At 31.3% G+C, this 21,128-nt stretch overlaps 1 protein-coding gene across 1 annotated transcript in view; it reads right to left on the bottom strand.

Moving 5' to 3' along the window:
- The window catches only part of LOC143244008 (disks large homolog 1-like), a 35,996-nt gene that overhangs the window by 3,057 nt on the left and 11,811 nt on the right, over nucleotides 1–21,128 (bottom strand). The window contains exons 6-15 of the mRNA XM_076487947.1: nucleotides 16,681–16,837; nucleotides 15,437–15,539; nucleotides 13,101–13,203; nucleotides 11,198–11,371; nucleotides 10,432–10,501; nucleotides 9,546–9,636; nucleotides 8,019–8,072; nucleotides 5,504–5,605; nucleotides 3,706–3,878; nucleotides 1,433–1,546 (exon numbers count right to left, since the gene is read on the bottom strand). Coding sequence (XP_076344062.1) covers nucleotides 1,433–1,546; nucleotides 3,706–3,878; nucleotides 5,504–5,605; nucleotides 8,019–8,072; nucleotides 9,546–9,636; nucleotides 10,432–10,501; nucleotides 11,198–11,371; nucleotides 13,101–13,203; nucleotides 15,437–15,539; nucleotides 16,681–16,837 — 1,141 coding nt within the window. The remainder of the gene's footprint in view (nucleotides 1–1,432; nucleotides 1,547–3,705; nucleotides 3,879–5,503; nucleotides 5,606–8,018; nucleotides 8,073–9,545; nucleotides 9,637–10,431; nucleotides 10,502–11,197; nucleotides 11,372–13,100; nucleotides 13,204–15,436; nucleotides 15,540–16,680; nucleotides 16,838–21,128) is intronic.

Raw genomic sequence — 21,128 nt, 5'->3', positions numbered from 1 at the left:
GAAAAGGCTGAATAACTGGTGACATGGTCAAACTGTGGCCTGAAGTAGAGCTATCTTTTAGCTAAATCATAAAAAGTTGCATGCAGCTAAATGGTTTTACAGGAGATCTAACAGACTTTTAATTACAGCAACTGCTGATGTATCAACTGATATGTTATAGGAAATTAGAAAACAAAATTCAGCTTTGTATCATATTAAGTCTCAGAGCTATGGCTTATGACATAAACCAATGTTTTTTACGATTTTGGGTTTTCAGGTATTTTACTGCCTCTCTATGCAAATCCTAAGAGAGATAAACTTGGTTTGAGACCATTTTGAATACTGTGAGATTAAGTCAGCCAGTGTAGCAAATTTCAGCCTTCTACCACCATTACTCTTGCAGCATTAAGCAGCGAAAGTTGCACGAAAATGAATTAGCCAAAACTAAAACAATTTTACAGAGCTGTAAATCAGAAACTATTAGATATATTGATCTAATATTTGGCAGTTTTTCATTATATGGGTAGATGAACACATGTGAATTTTTTCAAGGCATTCTGTGGGGGTCAGCTGCAGCCCCTTGGATGATTTGACATGGAATGACCCATTAGTTTTGTTGAATTCCAAACCAAACAAGTCCAAACAATTCCTGAAAAATACTTGTTGTCACAGTTACACTTTTAAGAAGCATAATTATTCATTGATAATTATCAATTATTATTTACTGTTGGTTGAGTAATACCTACGATATAACAAAAACAACAACAAACAATTTTGCAACTCAACAACAATACTTGAGAACTAATTTTTGCTAAATAACTGGTACATGTTTTTAATTTGAAAAGTCTAGATATGTCATGGTTTTGAGAAATACTTGTATAAACAAATACAGTAGCAGTCATTTTGACTTAAGGGACTAGCGGGAAGCATATCTATTATGACATGAAGTACAACAACTGCAGAAATCAGATAACTTTATAACAGTAATATATAAAATAAACTTAACTGAAACTATGTTTAATTTCTATTTAACAGTGATAAGAAATATATAAAAGATGTTTAATCTGTTCTCATCTGATACATAAGGTTTTAACAAAATACCAAATAGATAAAATTTGCATTTAAAACTTACTCCTCAATTTCTCCAACCATACATCATCAGGATATGCTCATTTGTGTTAACCCTTATTACTTCTCCATCATCGTATTCAAGTGTTTAATCTTAGCTTTGTACATTCAGTAATGTTTCTATGACTGAAAATAATATTATTACTGGCAAACAGTTCACACTGGTGAGAATAAATCTTGAAGAAATAAATATTTATAAAACTTGATAATAATTTTTATGTTATATCAAAACTTTTTACCTTATTAGCAATCTAACCACTGAATTTTTAAAACTAAGATCAAATTTGACTCGACAGGTTAGACATACATAACACAAGATGAACACTTACAGGATGGCTTTTACAGATTTTGGCTTGATGAAAATAACAATTGGATGGAGGTTAGCCATTTGAAGTCTTTTGATAGCATTTCCACTTACATCAAGGACACAGTGTTTACCCTGTCAGGAAAAACAATGTAAGAGATTGTAACAAAAACTCCGGTATCAAAGGACTTGGTGACATAAACAACTCAATATGCAAGTAAATGCAGTACAAAAACACCTTTTGCATCTCAAGTCATTAAATTAAATGAATCAGCTTTTAAATTTGCAAAACAACTCCATGATTCATTCAAGAGTTTTATAAGAATTTCTGTCACATCACACAGTATCCAAAATTAAGCTTAAAACTTTCTTCAGCCATAAAACAATATCTTCAGATATCCTTTCAGTGATGATCTTGTTTCAAGTTTACTTTAGCTCATATGTAATCACTGCTTTCTTTAGTAATTTGGCAAAACTTGCAGCAGTAATCTTCAAGTTGTGTTGTTGATTCTCCTAACTTTTTGTCTGTAACTGAAAACTTCTGGATTTTCTGCCTGTAAGTTACAGCTTCTGAATTTTCTGTTTGTAAGTAACAACCTCTGAATTTTCTATTTGTAAGTTACAAATTCTAAATTTTCTGTTTGTGAGTTATATTATTATGTTTATGAATTTTGCTGGTTCTCTGTTGGAAACAACTGATAGATACAACTCTAAATATAGTTTGTTAATGATTTTTTAATGTTTTGTATGGGGAAGTGACTGATCCTAGTTATTTAGTTTTGAATTATTCCCAATTTCTGGAATATTGTTGTTATTGTTTGTTGATTTCTTAACTGACGTACAAAATAAATTTAGGTTGTGTCCTGGAACAACTAGTTGTTCTACCATGAGTAACTGAATTCCACTTTAAACTTTGGTAGTGTATTGACTTTCTTTAAGTTGCAGTATATTCAGGTTAGCTAGATTTCCTTTGAGCTATGGAATAAGTTTGTTGAATAATGGGAGATTCTATAAGCTACAGAATAGTTTTACATTTCTTTGAGCTTATGAGAATGAAATAAAAACTTGGACATAGTGTAAAATACAAATAAACAAGCTTTATTACTTCTCATAAAAACAGTGTATGTACTAGCTTAGAACACTGAACGCTCACTTCTGCTAGATAGTAAGCTGGGTTCTCTCCAAACCATATCATACAAGATTGCATAACAATCTTTTTAGAGGATACTACTGTCTCCATCTTCGCATGTTGTACAACATTACCCTAACTCCCATGAACAGACCAGATAATATCTCAAGATATAACAAAGGAACTAAGGCAGCTATAACGAAAATCAACTTTTTCTTGAATATATGTCACATGAAAACTGTTAATAACCAGAACACAGATTAGCTTTGAATAACAAGTTAGAAAATGCACTGCATTCTTAAATACCACAAAGTCTAATTTCTGAGAATGGGCCTGACTCCCTAATATGTGTTTACATGTGTGGTGTACAAGCTATATTATTATTTGTAATTTGTAGGAGTAACAGGATTGCTTAAGTCTATAGCAAAAAGCACACAGAGACACAAACTTTGACATTTATTTACAATTATTTAAAACATTTAACAGATGTTTAAAAATAATTGAATACTGATGAAAAATAATGATAAAGAGAATAATCCAACTGAGATCAACAATAGAAACAAAAACATTTAACAAAACTGGGTTAGAAACAACAAAATTACATTAATTTATGCCAAGGAATACAACAATCTACAAAATATAATGACTGTTATTTGTAATTAAGCACAAAGCAACATAATGAACTATCTGTGCTCTGCCAACCACAGGTGTTAAAACCCAGTTTCTAGTGTTGTAAGTGTGCAGACATAAAATTGTCCACTGAGGGACAAAAATGATAATAAAAATATTGTACATCAAAGTTGCTGAAACATTATCAATGATTAAACACTGAGCTAACCAGTTTAGTAGATGGGGAAAAATATCAAAACAACAAGAATGGCTAAGAGTACATGCAAAGATTTTGTTCTATGGTTATTATGACAGTACTGAAACATTATATTCAAATATTACAAATGAATAAAAACTGCTCACTATCATTTTTCCAACATCTAGTTAAAAACCACTACAATGATGATTTAAGAATGTTATTTTGCGAACATAAATAACAAAAACTCACTACATTATAAAGAATGTAAAAAAATATATTCATTAACGTTCCTTTCAGTATGAAGCATTCCTTTGGCCATCACTTGTGATACAAATAAGAGAAATTATTATTACTCACACTCTCAGCTACATCTCGTACTGCTCTGGAACTAGTCCCGTACAAGTGGTCATTGTACTGACCGGCCTCTGTAAATAAATGGTTCTCAATATCCTGTTCCATCTGTTTTCTTGATTTGACAAAATAATAATCACATCCATCAACTTCATAAGCACGCTTTGGACGCGTTGTATCTGGAAAATGTTAAATATGGTTTCTTAATACAGAAATTTATTATTTGATGCACTTAACTTCTCCTGCAAAAAAATACTTTAGGTAAATATAATGTATATATATATTATGTAAATTATAAGCCAAAGGGAGACATACGATGATTTTTGAATGATATATCTTGTTCTTTATAGCTTGATTATTTTCTATTATAAGAAAACTCATACTTCTCAAAATAAACATTTTTTTGGTTGTGGCATTTTTTTATTTGAATGAATAAAGTTCATAAAATATATAACAAATAAGGATCATTTCTGCCATTCTTACAGTTAAGTGACTTGCCTAAACTACTTACATGTGAGGTTAGGTATGTAGAGTTCTGAAGAAATCTGATGGCCATGTGAAGCATCTCAATGATCAAGATGTTAAACCCAAGAGAGTTAAGCCTATTCCTTAATATGTGATATCCATTAAGCAACTTTGGTACAAAAGACACTTTGAGCTGGATTGTCAATCAAAAATGACAAACAAATCATTCTATCTAGTAGGAGGTACCAGATCTAGTGATGCTTTCAAAACCTTGGTAATGTGTGTGTGTAAGGTCAACAGTATTAAAACTCAGTGACACAGCTCCCAAATGATACTCTGTAAGTATGTATAAACAAATGAGCAAATTCACATACAGAACCCTAAATTATAAAAAGAGCTGTTTGAGATGGGGATCTGAGAAACAAGAGATCCAACTATCTTTCCCTTTGCAATGCACAATACTATCTGAATCCACCATTCCCTTATGAATATGGTGACATTATCCATACTTCCTTATTTCTAATTTCCTTTTTGTATAGATTAATGAACATAAAAAAGCTCCCTCACCTCACACAAATTACTCTTATTTATATAGATACTGTCTGATTTTTCATTAAAATTTTAATTAAGTTTTGTCTTAACAAGGCTTAGTTCAATTCTGATGATCAGTTCCTACTATCATCTCAGAAAATTGTTTAGCTGTTCAGGTGGTTATGAGTCTGAAACATTTGTGAACTCCTGTGATAACATTCACTCAAAAATGGCACTGCTGTAACATATACTCAAATAACAACATACTGCAAGATACTTGCTGGCTTCTGATTGGCTTATTTGGCCCCATTCTTCTAGCTTATTGACTTTCTAATTTTCTGAATAATTCTCTATAGTTAGTATTTTAAGATTCCAGTTGTTGCTATGAGAAAGCATGAAACATTTAATACACAAAACTCCAGTTAAATATTTTGTGCCTATACATATTCTTTATATATTTATATTTGATTATTCCAAAACAGTCAATAAGTATTCATACACAAGCAATAGCTATGAAACAACCTTTTTTTTTTTAGACTAATGCATATACACTGTACTTTGATACATAATATTTTTGGAACTAATTTTCATTTAATTTTTTTAATACTTTTCAAACACTCACATTGAACTTCATGTTTCATTACCTTAGTTATCAGAATATTATCAAACTATGTAACTGTTATATTGTTAGGGATTATTTTGTGATCATGCATAAACTCAAAACACTTTCAGTGAGTATCACTCAAACCTCATCTGAAATGATATAGGAAAAAAAGTTTCAAATTAAGTAAAGAACTACTAAACTTACGAGGTACACAATTACCAAATCTGTCTGGATGTTCACACACTAAATTTTCATTAATTCGGTCTTTCAGGAAACCCAAAATAATGACTGGCCTGGTGTAAGAAACTGAAAATATATAATATAAGATTTAATGAAATAATAACATATAATACAGAACAAGAAATATTAAAACATAACAATATTGTGCTGTATGATTATTTATAAAATAATGATCCTAAATATCTTTCAACAAACAAAACTAAATACAAGAACACTACTAAACTTTAATAAAATGTATTAAAACTTGGTCTCAGAAAATTGTTTGGCTGTCCAGGTGAGTTATGAGTTTGAAACATTTGTGAACTCCTATGTTAACATTCACTCAAAAATGGCACTGCAGTAACATACACTCAAATAACAATGTAGTGTAAGAAACACAAAATAAAAACACTGTCAATGTTGTAGTGGCATAAATTATTAGACAGTCTCATTCCTGATTATCAGATACTCAACTCAAATGTTTCATTCTTGATTACATTATGTAACACAAATTTTGTTCCTGGATAGCACATGTTATTTCTTAATTGCTTATGTTGTAAAAGTACAGAAAATGGCTATTATTCCCTTCAAACTTTGCTTTTGTGACCTGAATAATGAAATTTAGAAATTAACCTATTTTCTATGTAAAAATGGGCAAATTTGCACATTTTCATTTACATAAGGTCTGAATAAAACAATATATGAAACAAGATTTGCATGCATTTATACTAAAGTTATACAAAAATTAACAAAAATGTTTAGAAGTGAGTAGTGTTTTAAGATTTGCGACTGTAATGTAAATCACTTTCACGTATCAGACCCCAAAGGTAGTCTTCCATCATGTTTTCGTAAGATGCTCCCAGGTCACAAAAGCAAAGTTTGAAGAAAAAAATAAGTATTTTCCATTGACTTTAGGCATAAGCAATTGGAAAATAACATTTTCTGCCTAGGAACAAGAAAAAGTAAAAATTTTGTTACATAGTGTAATCAGATACTCAACTCAAATGTTTTATTTCTGTATAATAGACACTTTTTTATTTATTATGAATGAAGTTTGTATTATAAAAATTGTCACAGTTAACATATAACTTAATGAAAATTTTCCTTTATTTTCATAATATAATTCTTCACTGCAGTAAGCTTTTCTAACATAGTTAAGCTAGTTTGTTGAAAACAAAAAGATTGATAAAAATATACAGAAGATAAAAACATTATACATAATAATATAAAGATATTGAATAAGGTCAGAAACTATGGAGATTATGTTACAAACCAAAACCAAGTACAAATATAACTATGTACCCTAGTGTACCTATTCAAAATTATTGCCCATATGTAACAAAAACGTATTTTATTAAAATACCATTTTATCATGAAACAAAATCAAAATGTGACAAATTAGCTTGAAAGTACTAATACAAAATATGACATGAAAGTTAACTCCATTTTATCATGAAACAAAATCAAAAGTGAAAAATTAGCTCAATAGGACTAATACAAAACATAACATGAGAGGTTGCAACTTTATTTTATTAAGCTTTCTTATTTTGTGCTTCTTATGCTTAGAAGTGTGGAAAAATAGTCAGTCTCATACAAACACTATGAACAAAACCTTGAAAATCAAACTTTCATAAGCTCAAAAAAGTAGACTGCCCATTTTATCATTTGGAGTCGCTTTAAATTAATGTTTAGCATGCATTACAAGGATTAATTCAAAAACAATTCACTGACACAAGTTTCTTTTTATCTACAACTCTCTGATATAGCAGTGCTCTAAACTTAGCCTTCCTTTTTTTTTTCCAATACAAAACAGGTTTTTCAGTCATTTTTTAACAAGAAAATGCAACTATTACATACAATGTGCTGATAACAAAATATCAGAACAGGGATATTCTAAGGTTTGCTTAAGATAGTCCTGGCAATTATTTAGGTAATAAAAAAATCCTTTAGATAGTTTTCACCTCTTCTTGAAAGTGCTTCCTTTAGTATCTGGTTTTATGGTTTTACTTAATGTTTTATTTCAGATTACAGTGTGAAATGAGGTAGAGGTGGATATAGTGTTAAAATTTAAGGTGGTGTGGTTTGTTGGTTGTTGTTAAACACAAAGTTACACTATGGATTGGTTATGGTCAGACCACTATGGATACCAAAACTTGGAGTTTAGTTTTATAAACCTTCAGGCTTGCTGTTGAACTACTGGGGGGCTTAAAGCTGGGTTCGTAATTCACAGAAACTTTGATGACATTTACTAAAATTATTGAAGATCCAGAGGATTCTCAGTTATATAAAAATTACATTTCAAGAGATTAGTTCTCGTAAAAAAATATTTTACATTTTTCAGCTCAAGTGAACTGTTTCTAGGGTAAAAAAATACTCTGATAAATTAATAGAAGAAATATCTGTGTAAGTACAAAAAAACTTAGAGTAAAAAGAAAATTGTCACTCACTCACTGAATCAATATTCAACCTTTCCTCTTAACTATAAATTGACAAAACTTACTTTCTTCTTGTGTGACAGATTCATAAGATAATATAGAGTCATCTTCAAGCAATCCTAAAATGAAATTACATAACATATTTAATTGAAAAATAAATATTAGGTGAACTGAAATCTGAAAAGTTAACTACTCTTCAAAATCTTAATTGTTAGTTAAAATGAAGTCTTTAACTTTATGTGCACAGGTATGGGTCAAAGTATGCATCCAATGACCATTTAAAGTGTCATTCAACATGGTACTATGTATTTATTTTATCATATGCATATTTAGTTGGAAACAGTATTAAAAATTCAATCATGAAGAAATTTCTAAATCGGTTAAACCAAAATGTTATGAAATTCCTATATAACTGTAAATTTAAATTAAATATGGAAACAGTCTTGATAAATATGTAAAGTTTGGCATAAAGATTATATGGTTGTCTTATTTAATATTCCAAGCCTCAGAAAATAAATGATTTCAAAAGAACTACAGTTTGTGTTTTCGTATGATTTCTAAGTCAATAATACAAAAAGAACTAGTTCACTCTAGGTTTTTAAGAAGAAAACAAGTTTAAGACACTGTTATATTATTTTAGAAAAACAAAATGTTTTTTCACAACCAACGATATATATATAATTTAATTGTTTACTACTGTAAATATAAATATACTCTCAATTCATATGCATAAAAAGTAAATACCATTTATTTAACCTGTATGAATAGCATGACATACCAAACAAAGTAAAATGTAAACATCACAAAAAGTCCCAAAATTATAAAAATCAATTTCATAACAGATAAGTCTATCCACCTTGAAAAATGTTTACACAGATGCACATAATCATTACTTTAGGACTAAATGATGCATAACCTTGTTTAAGGCTACCACATATTCAATGACTGAAGTTCAAATGTTAACAACTGAAAATGTTGTGGCAGAATGCTCAGTTTCCGGCTTTCTTAGCTTTATGGGAAGAACCTCTTTAAACTGAGAAAACCAGTTCTTAATCAGAGAATACATACACTCCCTCTACATTTTCAAGTGTAGAAATTTAAAGAACAGAAAATAAAGTCTGATCAGTGTTCTTTATCTAATAATTTATAAGATGATGTCTCAAAGCAACAAACTAGGCTATACTTACATTTCTAAACTGAATTACTTTTTTACTTTTCTGTATCAATGACATTTGTACCACGGTGAAAGAAATTTTTCAATAATTTAATAAAAAGTACTTATAAGATGAGTAAATGCATTTATGTAAAGCAGTTACATTAAGAACTGACAGAAATTTAGTGTGTATTAGTACATAACACGAGAAGACCAATAAATATATTTTAGGATGTTTGTTTACAGTATTTAATTATCAACAGAGATATAAGAAGTGAAGGATGTGTACTGCTTTTGAGTTATCCACTAATTAATTACTACAAGTAACCTGTGTCTATGAAGGTGGTTGAAGAAAAAGTCACACTGATGTACTTACCTATTCTTCTGAATTTAATGGTTTGTTGGTTTTTTTCACCTAAATGGCATTTCATACACTCACCTTCTTCATCACGGATATTGCCATCCTTACTTTTCATAAATGGAAACTTTCTTGATAAAGAAAAGCTTTTCTTCTTCTTCTCAATTCTCAGCTATTAGATAAGCAAAAATAATTAGTAAATATTAAACACAACCATTATGTGACATACTATTTCTGTGTTTATATAAGAAAAAGAGTAAATGATACAAAACAAAACAGGCTATATAATAAATAATGTTGTCTTCTATGAAAGAACTAACTTTTGCAGCTTCTTGTTTTATATAAGCTATTTATGTTTGATATTAATGACAAAGTAAAAATTTGAACTTCTGATCTTTCAAAATAAAGACTTAGCTCTGAGTTACAGTTTAACATGGTTTTTTTGTAAGGGAAGAATTAAATGTAATAATTAAAGTATCCTAAAGAAAAAAAAAAATTATTCTGTGTTGCTATTTGTATTATCAATTTTAAAATAGAATAAAACTGTTTTATTTTAACCTAGATCAAAATGTTTAAAAATGAATTAACCTTGTCTTCTAATGTTACTCAATTCTCAATAATCTAATTCGTTGAAAATATTATTAGTAATTAATTAACCCTAGAACTGCTGACTTTTCAAACATATTTTTTCTAAATTGTTTTACACACAAAATTATTTGTGTTGGTTAAAGAGTCCCTAATAATGTACAAATAAAACAAAATCTGAACAAAATATAACCAATACTAAAACTACTTCCACTAACTGCTTCCTTTGTATTTCACAGAGTAAACAAGTGAGTTCAACTCATAGTTTTGTCAACTCTCTATGCAAGTGTTTCAACAGGTAAAAGCTCAAAATTACTCAACATTATGCAATACTTTGACCCCATATGAAAAAGTGTAAGTCTAAGTATTAAAAAAGCCTCACCTTCCCATTATATTGGTGTTTTCCTTCAAACTTGACAGTTTTTAACCTTGCTCTTTCTCTCTGTTCAGCTCTAAAAATACATGTATGAAAACAAAACAAACACCGTTTTATCTTGAAAATATGTCTGAAAATGTCCAAAATTAACTGAAATCTTATATACTGTATTTTTATTTTGCACATTTAATAATTCAAGTCTTATTTAAAGCTTTTACTGTTTCATGAATGTTTTATGGATCTACAACTACAAGTTTTAGTTTTCTGCTATTAAACATAACTCAACGTTTAACAATCATTAAATATTGTTGCCTCCTGCACAGCATATTTAGTTTTGTGTTAGTTTGTATCAAAAACATCTAAAAAAACCTATTATGAACAATGTTTCAAAATCAGAGTATGCAGTTAAATTCAACTACTTTAATAAAGGCTTAACATTGAGGCCTCCTCTTCATAACAGATAAATATTGTGGCCCACTTTTCATGAGAGTGAAACAATGGGGCCCAGTGTTCTTACCAAGTCAACACTGGAGCCTGCTATTCATGATGATATTGCTTCAATCATACAAATGATTACTTCAAATTTATATTTTCATTCATTGCCAAGAAACTTGCAATAAATTGTAGATAATTTTTTGCGATTCAAAATGTACATTTTACAAAAAGCCTTGAATTATGTCTTGGTATAAAAAACCTATTCTTTAACCAATTTTCTTGGGTTATTAACGTTTTCTTTTTAACCAAGTAGGAGTTTCAAATGTACAATTTTTACCTGTTCTTACTAGGAATAATACCAATTAAATCTTCATCATTAGGATGTATAATGCAAGCTTGCCACCACTCATCATCACTGAGATCTATGACACGTAGAATATTACCAAACTGAAAGGCTAGCCCTTGGCCAGGCAAATCACTGTCCTTAGAAGGGTCATAGTCAAATAGTGCTCTAAAGAAGGAAGAAGATTTTCAGTCAACGAAAAGACTATTGGTGTATGTGTTGTACTTAAATTTAAGATTTAAACAAAGCCAGTTAAAGTAATAAAAAAATGGTTTTATGAAAACACATAATTCAAAAAAGTTATTGTTTTCAAGGGGCAGGTAATCAATCATAGTGCATGGACCAAGTAACTAATTTTTATTTGTCTCATAACTTACATTTCTTTCTTTTTATAAAGTTAGTGTCTTCAGAAGTACTGGTTAAAATGATTAATTTATACATATTTATTTGTATTATTTGTTCCTTATTTATTATATATATAAATATATAATTATTATTATAAGGATTACTTTGCATTGTTAACTTGGAATATGTATTGAAGTTCAACCTAAACCTTATTGTTTCAACTGGACAAACCTCACAAAATATGATCCATATTATGACCAAAATTTCCAAGATTTTGTCCAGTTGATAAATGAATGGATTCTAGTCATTCTTATCTTTTGTCTTACAATGTACTCTCAGTTACACCAATGTGTTAAATTAGCTACACAAGTTACTGAGTTACTTTATACAGGGTGTTTGGAAAGTCACTGTGCAGTTATGTTTTTATTAACAGACAAAACTGCACAGTGACTTTCCGAACACCCTGTAGTTCTGATCTATGTAAGTACCTTCCACTGACAATGTTTTTATTGGTTATTAATTTTTCTTTCAAATATTAACTTGTAAAACATCAGTATCAAATGGTATTATTGAATAATAAATCAGCTGAAAATTTTAATACATAAAAAGTTTAATTGCCGAAATATCAAATGCTTTTCAATCTTTTCCAAATTGCTTAATTTTTTTGTGGTTAATAGTGATTTCTGGCTCAATTCAAACAAATTCAGGCACAAGTTTAAATAAAGGCAATTTTGTAGCTGTTTTATTCTAAAGCTATCTACACTGTCCATCATGGGGAATCAAATCCATAATTTTATAGTTGCAAGTCTGTAAACTGACAAATAAGTACAATAAATAAAAAGAAATTTTATATTGCTTGCTACAAACAGAAGTCATTATTACGAAATTTAAATACTGAGTAAAAACAAATGTTCAGAGACTAAACATTATGATCATTATGATCTATTTCATTTTGTGTAAGTTCAGGGAGATTTTAGCTGAATTTTCTAAACTGTTTTTGAATGTTTTTATTACATCAGGATTAGTTTATAATTATAAACCTGGCCATAGAGTAAAACATGATATTTATAACTGATTTAACCTTTTTTTCACCTTTTTTTTGTGGGAGAGTATTTAGGGATTTTTCACAAACGCATCTGGTCATAATGATTAAAAATTACTGAGATGTAAATGAGTTAATTTGTTTCAAAATAAAATTAAACCGATGCAACATTTTCTCAATTACTCTGAAATGCAGAATTCAATAAGAAGCCAGAAGATCTATGGTGAACGTTACAGAATATGTTATGATCTGGATTATACGAAGCATAAGTCAGTTCCATATTAGTAGTATACATATGCAAATAGATACTACTTTCACTAACCTAACATATAAAGAAACATATCTGGATTATATGAATCATGAAATATATCATTGTTAGTACTGTACAAACAGAGATAGATAGCAACATTACTTACCTAACATATAAAGAAACATATCTGGATTATACGAATCATGAAATATGTCACTGTTAGTACTGTACAAACAGAGATAGACAGCAACATTACTTACCTAATATACAAAGCATGTTTCTCAAATGTTTGAAAGCTATCTGCTGTTGTATGTAGTATTTCTTCTCTATGATCTTGAGCTTTGGCTTCAAATCTATTGTACTCTGTAATTACAAAAAAAACAAAACAATCACTGCCAAAAGAAAAGCAACTTTGAAATGATACCCAAAGTTGTTGTTTTTCATGAAGGTAGTGCACATAGTTTATCTACAGAAGTTATATAAAAACTTGACCTATACCAGTTCCAGCAAAAACGTTAATATCTGCACAAGGCAACTACATCCAAAATACATCTGTAATAAAAAATAAGACATATAAGATTTAAAACGTTCATTGATGACAGAGGTACATAAAGCTTCATGTATTTTCAAATACACAAAAGTAACAAGGACTATTATAAGTTTTAAACAATGCATGTTTACCATAACTATAAACATGTACTTTATTACTGATGAGCAATATACGATGCCATCAGAATTAAAAGATATACAGCTGAAGAACAATCTACCAAGTTTTATCCATTTATCTTCCCATTCAGATACATAGATAGGTTGCGCTACATATGAGCTACTGGTAGATCAATATCATCAATCTAAGAGCATCATTTTTGTTTCATTTTGTCTGAAAGATTCATTAGAGAAGCTTCTAAACATATCCTACCATCCAATATCTTATTAGACTGTTAGCTAATACTTTGTAAGGGTACTTATTTTGTGTACAAAACCCATCCATCATCTTATTAACACTGTTAACTACTACTTTGTAAAGGTATTTATTTCCTGTGCAAAATCCATCCATCATCTTATTAGACTGTTAACTACTACTTTGTAAAGGTACTTATTTCCTGTTAAATATGCAAAAATTTCAGACATTTTTTTAGATCACAACCATCTCAAAAATAGTTTTTAATAATGTAACTAAAACTAAAAATGGGTACAGTCATAGTAGTGTTGGGTGAAAACATATGGTAAATTGGTTTTTATAATATGAGATTATTTATTCATCAATAAGAGTAAACTAAGCATTAGTACTGGATGAAAACAAGGTATGGTTGATTGATTCATATAATACAGGGTTCTGCAGTCATAACTAAGATAGCTCTGAACAGTAGTACTAGATGAAAACAAGATATGAATAATTCACTTAGTACAGAATTCTGCACTCATAGATAGAATGGAACAGTTATAAAACATGAAAACAGAGTATGAAAAGCTGATTTATGATGATGAGAAACCTACTTGAAGTAAAAATGTACTCTCAAGGCGACTGGCATGGGTATTAAAAATTAATTAAAATAAAGATTTAATATCCATACCAGCCATTTTCAGAAAAGCCAATTCATTCAATAGATATAATATCTTACTAATAAATACATTACTGAATTTAATACAATACATAAATACAATACTGAATTTATTTTAGTAAGTCAGAAGAAAATGTTGTTTGAGCAACAATTATTTTAATGTTATTTCAATACATATTTGCATACTTTACCACGTTTACAAGTTCATTTGAACCTCAAGATTAGGTAAAATTATATACTACAAAAGTTACCAGTAGACAGTCATATTAACAGACCAATATAGCAAAAAACACCCTTCCAAATTTTTGTCATTTCCAAAAATGAGAAATTACAAATTACTTAGCAAAGTAAGCTTCAGCACTAAACAAATCATTCAAAAATATTATCATAAGTAAACGTGATCACAAATTAGTAACCATTCACTGTTTATTTGTAAACAACACAACAAGTTCTTCCAGATCTCTATACGTTTAAATATACAACCATGTGAATATTCTCACAACCAAAGCTTCTCATTCATCCTGATGCAAGAGGTTTGTAAAAATAAGACAGTCATACCTCCAGGTTTGTATTTTAAATAAGACAGTATTACCTTCAGGTCTATATGTTAAATAAAACAGTCATGTCTTCAAGAGTATGTGTTACACAAAACAGTCATACCTTCAGGTCTATATGTTAAAGAAGACAGTCATACCCTCAGGTCTATATTTTAAATAAGACAGTCATACCTTTAGGTCTATATGTTACATAAGACAGTCATACCTTTAGGTCTATATGTTACATAAGACAGTCATACCTTCAGATCTATATGCTACATAAGACAGTCATATCTTCAGGTCTATAATTTAAATAAGACACTCATACCTTCAGGTCTATGTGTTAAATAAGGCTGTCATTCCTTCAGGTCTATATTTTGAATAAGACAGTCACATTTTCAGGTCTATATGTTAAATAAGACGGTAACATCCTCAGGTCTATATGTTAAATAAGACAGTCATACCTTAAGGTCTATATGTTAAGTAAGACAGTCATACCTTCAGGTCTATATTTTAAAATCATAGAACAAGTCTGCCCTGCTCCTTTTAGAACACCTGCAGCCTCTTCATGAGTGGCACATTGAAGGTCAATTCCATTTACCTAAGACAAACAATGAAAACCAAAACTCCTATCACAGTTACCTCTTATGTAAAAATGCAGGTTTTATTTATTTTCAGCATAGGATGCTAGTATTTATATTAAAAATGAGGCAGTCAAAATCACAGTAATATACAAATCTGAGTACACGAGAAGAGATTCAACTGCTTGTTGTAGAAAAACACAAATATGTTTCAGGACGTTATGAACTAAAATGTCGTCTTTACACTTATGCTTTTTCTATAACAGGTAGTTACTACCACTTCCAGTATACCCATCATGAATACTCTGTCTAAACAATCTACCAAAGAATATACAAAACATTTAAATGACATCTTATTTTAGTTTGTTAGAACAAAGTACATCATATTGTATATTTTTCTTCCAATGTAGTACACAGAAGAATGTTGTAACATGCTCAAACATTGTAGAAATAAAGGAGTTTAATACAAATAATGGAATGTTGGACATTAATAAAGCACTAATATATTACTCTGGTTGTATAGTACTTATAAGAGTAAATCTCTGGTAAGTTAAGATTAGGTTTTAAGGAAAAGATGTAATTTGCAGCTAAGGTATAGTTGAATATTTTAGTTAAATTGAACACAAACATAACAGAATGATTTTAAATTAAAGTAGCTAAAAAAAAAATGAATTTTACTTATATTAACTTTACTGACAGGCTGAGTGTGAATGTTTTGAAAGTTTGCAATACAAGTTGAAATCCACATTAATGGAAAAAAACTATATTTAAATAAAACCTGATGGACATTTCAGTCCAATATTTTTCAAATTTTCAAGCTAGTTTCCATTTATGTTTGGTATTGTTCCATTCATGCAAATGTGATCTCTGTTGCAAATTACCTTATATGGAATTAAAATGTCCTGTTTTATTTGATTCTAAGAAGCTACAGCTAAATTTAATTAATAATTATGTGAAATTTTCCATTGTAGAATGTTCACAGACACATGAACTACATCACAATATCATAAAACTAAATTATGTTGTTTAACTAATAACAATATTAAATTATGTAACATTTCAATGGAAATTTTTTCTGTCTGGTATTTTACCTGTTAAATCTCTGTAAAAAAACCTCAACTATTTTAACCTTTCCCATAACAAGTATTATTTTATTCTTACCGAACAGATCTGGTCTCCTCTTCTCAACTTGCCACAAGTATCTGCTGCTCCTCCCACCAAGATATGGGAAATGAAAATTCCTTCTCCATCCTCTCCACCAACAATATTAAACCCTAGACCTGACTTACCTTTTACTAATACCACTTTTCTTGCCTCCCTAAAATAAAAGGAGCCCTTATTAGACTGAATAACAATAGTTTCCAAACAAGTAACTGAAGGCATAATGAAAGTAATTCTTTATTGATTCCTTGAAGAAAATACATAAAGTAAATGTGGTAGACATGATCAGAATTACAACAAAATTTTATGTTGAAAACAGAAATTTAACGTTCTCCTAAATTGAAATGTATTTCTGGTAAATACCTTCTCTCACAAAAAGCTATCTGGACTTGTAATAACATTTATCAGTGCATGTTTTTAGGTCCCACAAAAAGCTATCTGGACTTGTAATATCATTTATCAGTGCATGTTTTAGGTCCCACAAAAGCTATCTGCTTGTATATCATTTATCAGTGCATGTTTTAGGTCCCACAAAAAGCTATCTGGACTTGTAATAACATTTATCAGTGCATGTTTTTAGGTCCCACAAAAAGCTATCTGGACTTGTAATATCATTTATCAGTGCATGTTTTTAGGTCCCACAAAAAGCTATCTGGACTTGTAATAACATTTATCAGTGCATGTTTTTAGGTCCCACAAAAAGCTATCTGGACTTGTAATATCATTTATCAGTGCATGTTTTTAGGTTCCACAAAAAGCTATCTGGACTTGTAATATCATTTATCAGTGCATGTTTTTAGTTGCCAATAGCCTTTTACTTCCATATATCACTGTATACTAACAAGCAAATAATCATGCAGCAACTCTCCACCAATAGGAGTGCAATGCTACACCTATTGCAACTAGCACCCTCTTTACTCATGAACATGAGTAACTTTGAAATTGGTTATTTATAACTATCCAAACCAATTCACCCTAGAAGTGAGATGGAAAGTTGAGAAATATGAAAGAAGATAAATATCAATTAGAAATATATTTTCAGTTTTGGAAAATATTAAATTCTAATATAATATTTTACCTCCTCTCACAAAAAACTAAAATCTTACACTGAACTGGTGGATGGCTGGTGAGAAGATGATCCCTCTTTACGAAGTGTTCAAAGGAAGACCATGAGATGTGATAAGGAATGAAAAACAGTACACTAGTGGAAGACTGCACCATTGATAAGTGGCAAGGATTCACATACTCTACTTCAAGAAAGAGAGAAATAATGCATTGACGAGTCTAGAGGACTGCAGCACTAAAGACAGTGCAATGTGTAGCTGCAATACACTATAATGAAAAATAATCAAATTGATGGTGTGCATCATCCAACACCTAGTTGTGTCTGAAATTGTACATCAGATTCTCAGTATGGCAAAAATGAAATGCCACAGATCAGAGTAGATCCCTGTCTACTTTACTCATGGTGGTGGTGGTAGTGGCAGTAGTGGTGCATTTGGTGTTTTCTGGCACGAAGCAACTAGGCTATCTGCACCAAACATCCAGTAAAATGTTAAAGTAAGGTAAATCATAAAAAGGAATCAAGGAAACACAAAACAAAGTTGAATTTTTGAATTAAAACTTAAACATATGAAATCCAATTTTTATATCTAGTGTACAGCAGTAAGAGAGAAATTACAGTAATACTAATTTTAAAGGACATTCTGTAGCATAAACTGAATGGTCATAACTCACCAGCATGATTAACAGGTAAGTGCAAACATCAGCATTAGCCACCTGAAGTTGGCCTTTCCAGTACTGGTATCAAGTTATTTGATATTACGACCATTTTCTAATTTCATATCAAACTAGTTGTACTTCAAAAAGGAATCATAAAAAAAGGTTTAATTTATGAATTAAGAACTTAAATAGTGTTAAAAAGGACAACGGTTTTAAAAAACTAAAAACATTTGTAAGGTGGACAATGTCACCATTGCCAATGACAACGTCCAACATTAACCTTGGGACAAAACACGTCTAAAATGGTGCCATTGTTGAGAGTCGTAATGACTGCAAGCCAGTAAAATGTGGCTTACTGCAGCCTGAGTGTTACACAGACAACACATGGGTGCATCAGTCCCAGATAAAAGAAAACAATGAGTTAAAAAACTGTGACTAAGACATAGTCTAGTTAGAACAACTTCCTCTTTCCAATTCTTATGTCCAAAGTCCAATAAAGGGTTTTATTTGGAAAAACTTGTTTTTACGTTACTCACTCCAAAACTGCCAACTGGTATGAAGCCGAGCCTTGAATACAGGACCATAGTCCACGTATGGAACAGACACAGCACTGATTGTGCTCGAGCAGACAAATTTAGCTGTGGTGTCAGCGAGCTTGTTCCAGTGAATACCAACATGGCCTGGTATCCATAAGAACTAGATAGAAGTAGATGTCAAAGAAAAATGAATTAGTCAGTTTTGGATATCAGAAAGAATAGGGTAAGAACTGATATGAAGTGATTACAGGGCTAACAGAGAGCTAAGTGAATCAGTACAAATAGTACAGTTCATGCACTGCATAGCTTCTATGTGATTCAGGGCAAGAGAAATGGTGTACAATTCAGCAGTGAACACAGAAACTGTACAGCAGTTCTGTGTGCAACAACTGAATCATGGTAAACAATGGCAGAGCTCACAGAGTCATATGATTTCAAACTATCTGTAGAAATGGGAATGGAAGGATGGTTCAAAAGATGTTCGGCAAATTGAAGGTGATACTTCCAATCAGGAGTATTTGGCTTCCACAGACGACTCAATGAAAGGTCACATTTGGGGATGGTAATTAGCCATGGTTGGATGAGTTGATCTGTGGATACCGCTATGTCATTTAAAGATAGACCCAATTCATACAACTTCACCTGGAGACGAAAGCTAAAAGGAACAGTGGCAGACCATCTATTATGAAAACATGTGGCCCAATGAGGAAGGAAAACACAACCCAATGTGGGATGCTGTGGAAAAGATTAAAGTCTTGAAGCATACAGTAAAGACAGTTGCAAATAATGAAGGTGTAGAGGGGGTTCATGGGACTCAGTGTACAAACTCTGGACTAGAGAAGTGCAAAAGGCCCCTGTGCAGAGCCAAAGCCCCTGATGGTGAACAAGGTCCAACATTTTCAAGGCTGAAGGCAGAGCCATATACCAGAGACCCATAGTCTAGTTTTGATCAAATAAGGGCATGATAGATTTTTAGCATGGAACATTGATCTGCTCTCCAAGAGGTGGAAGAGAGGACATGGATGATGTTTAGTGCCCTTGTACACTTGACACATAGCTGCTTGATCAGAAGCAACAAAATTAGGTTAGCTAATGGTCAAATATAAGCCCCAAGAACTTAGCGTCAGGGACAACAGGAAACACAGCTTCACCAATACAGAGTTCAAGATCAGGGTGAATACCTTGATGATGGCAAAAGTGCATACAAACTGTTTTGGAGAGAGAAAGGTTGAAACTGTTTGCTGTGGTCCATGTTAGTAAATGATTGAGGGAAGTCTGTAGCTGCCACTCAATATACCTCATATTTGACCACTGACATGAGATGTGGAAGTCATTGACAAAGAGACCGTATGCAATTGTAGGCGTAATTGTCCACTGATGCCATTAAATTAGTCTTTATAATTAAAACATCAGAACATTGGTAGGTCCATAATTCCATCTTTATGAATGAAGATTCAGCGTATCGTAGTAACGCCTTGGCTGGAAAAACCAGTGAGGATTCTTGAATCGGGAATGTTCTTTAAATCCCTATCAACTATAACTCCTCTGGAAGAATTCAAAGTCGCATGGGGAGTAACCTCAATGGGTATATCCTCATTGAGGTGTAAAAATCTGCCTATAATACTGACTGTACAACAGAGTCATCCATGCCTGGTCATTTTCCAATGATGTTTTTTCAACTCTTTCATTTTTATTTATTTTATTAGAAAGAGGGGTATCCATATTAAAGAAGCTACATTTCAGTTCCCACTGACCTCACCCACCATGAAACCCTATGAGAGGATGCACTACAGTGCCAAACAAGGACACTGCAGCAATGCCAGGGTTTTGTGAGCACCATATCCAAACACCAGCATCAGATACAATGTCCACAACACTGTTGAGAACACCCAACACTGGAACTTGGTTGACCCTAGCCCAAGTGGACCAGCCAACTGACCCTAGGGGTGTCACCCCAAGACTGCCCACCTACAGGAATTCAAGGCCAAAATGGTGTGTTAGGGTTGGACACCTCAACCACCAGTATTCTCTTCTCCCCTTCATGGGTCACCATGCACTGCAAACATGTGGGTGGATGTTTAGATACTAGAGGAGGTAAACTGAAAAAACAGAACCTTCCCTGGGAGGTCCCTCACCACGTACAGGAACCCACACTGAGGGGACTTTACAGATGAATGTATGGTCCAAGAA

The sequence above is a fragment of the Tachypleus tridentatus genome, chromosome 2, assembly GCF_004210375.1.
Source record: "Tachypleus tridentatus isolate NWPU-2018 chromosome 2, ASM421037v1, whole genome shotgun sequence".
NCBI classification, from domain to species: domain Eukaryota; kingdom Metazoa; phylum Arthropoda; class Merostomata; order Xiphosura; family Limulidae; genus Tachypleus; species Tachypleus tridentatus.
The sequence above is the reverse complement of the archived record's forward strand: the minus strand, read 5'-3'. Positions and strand labels throughout refer to the sequence as shown.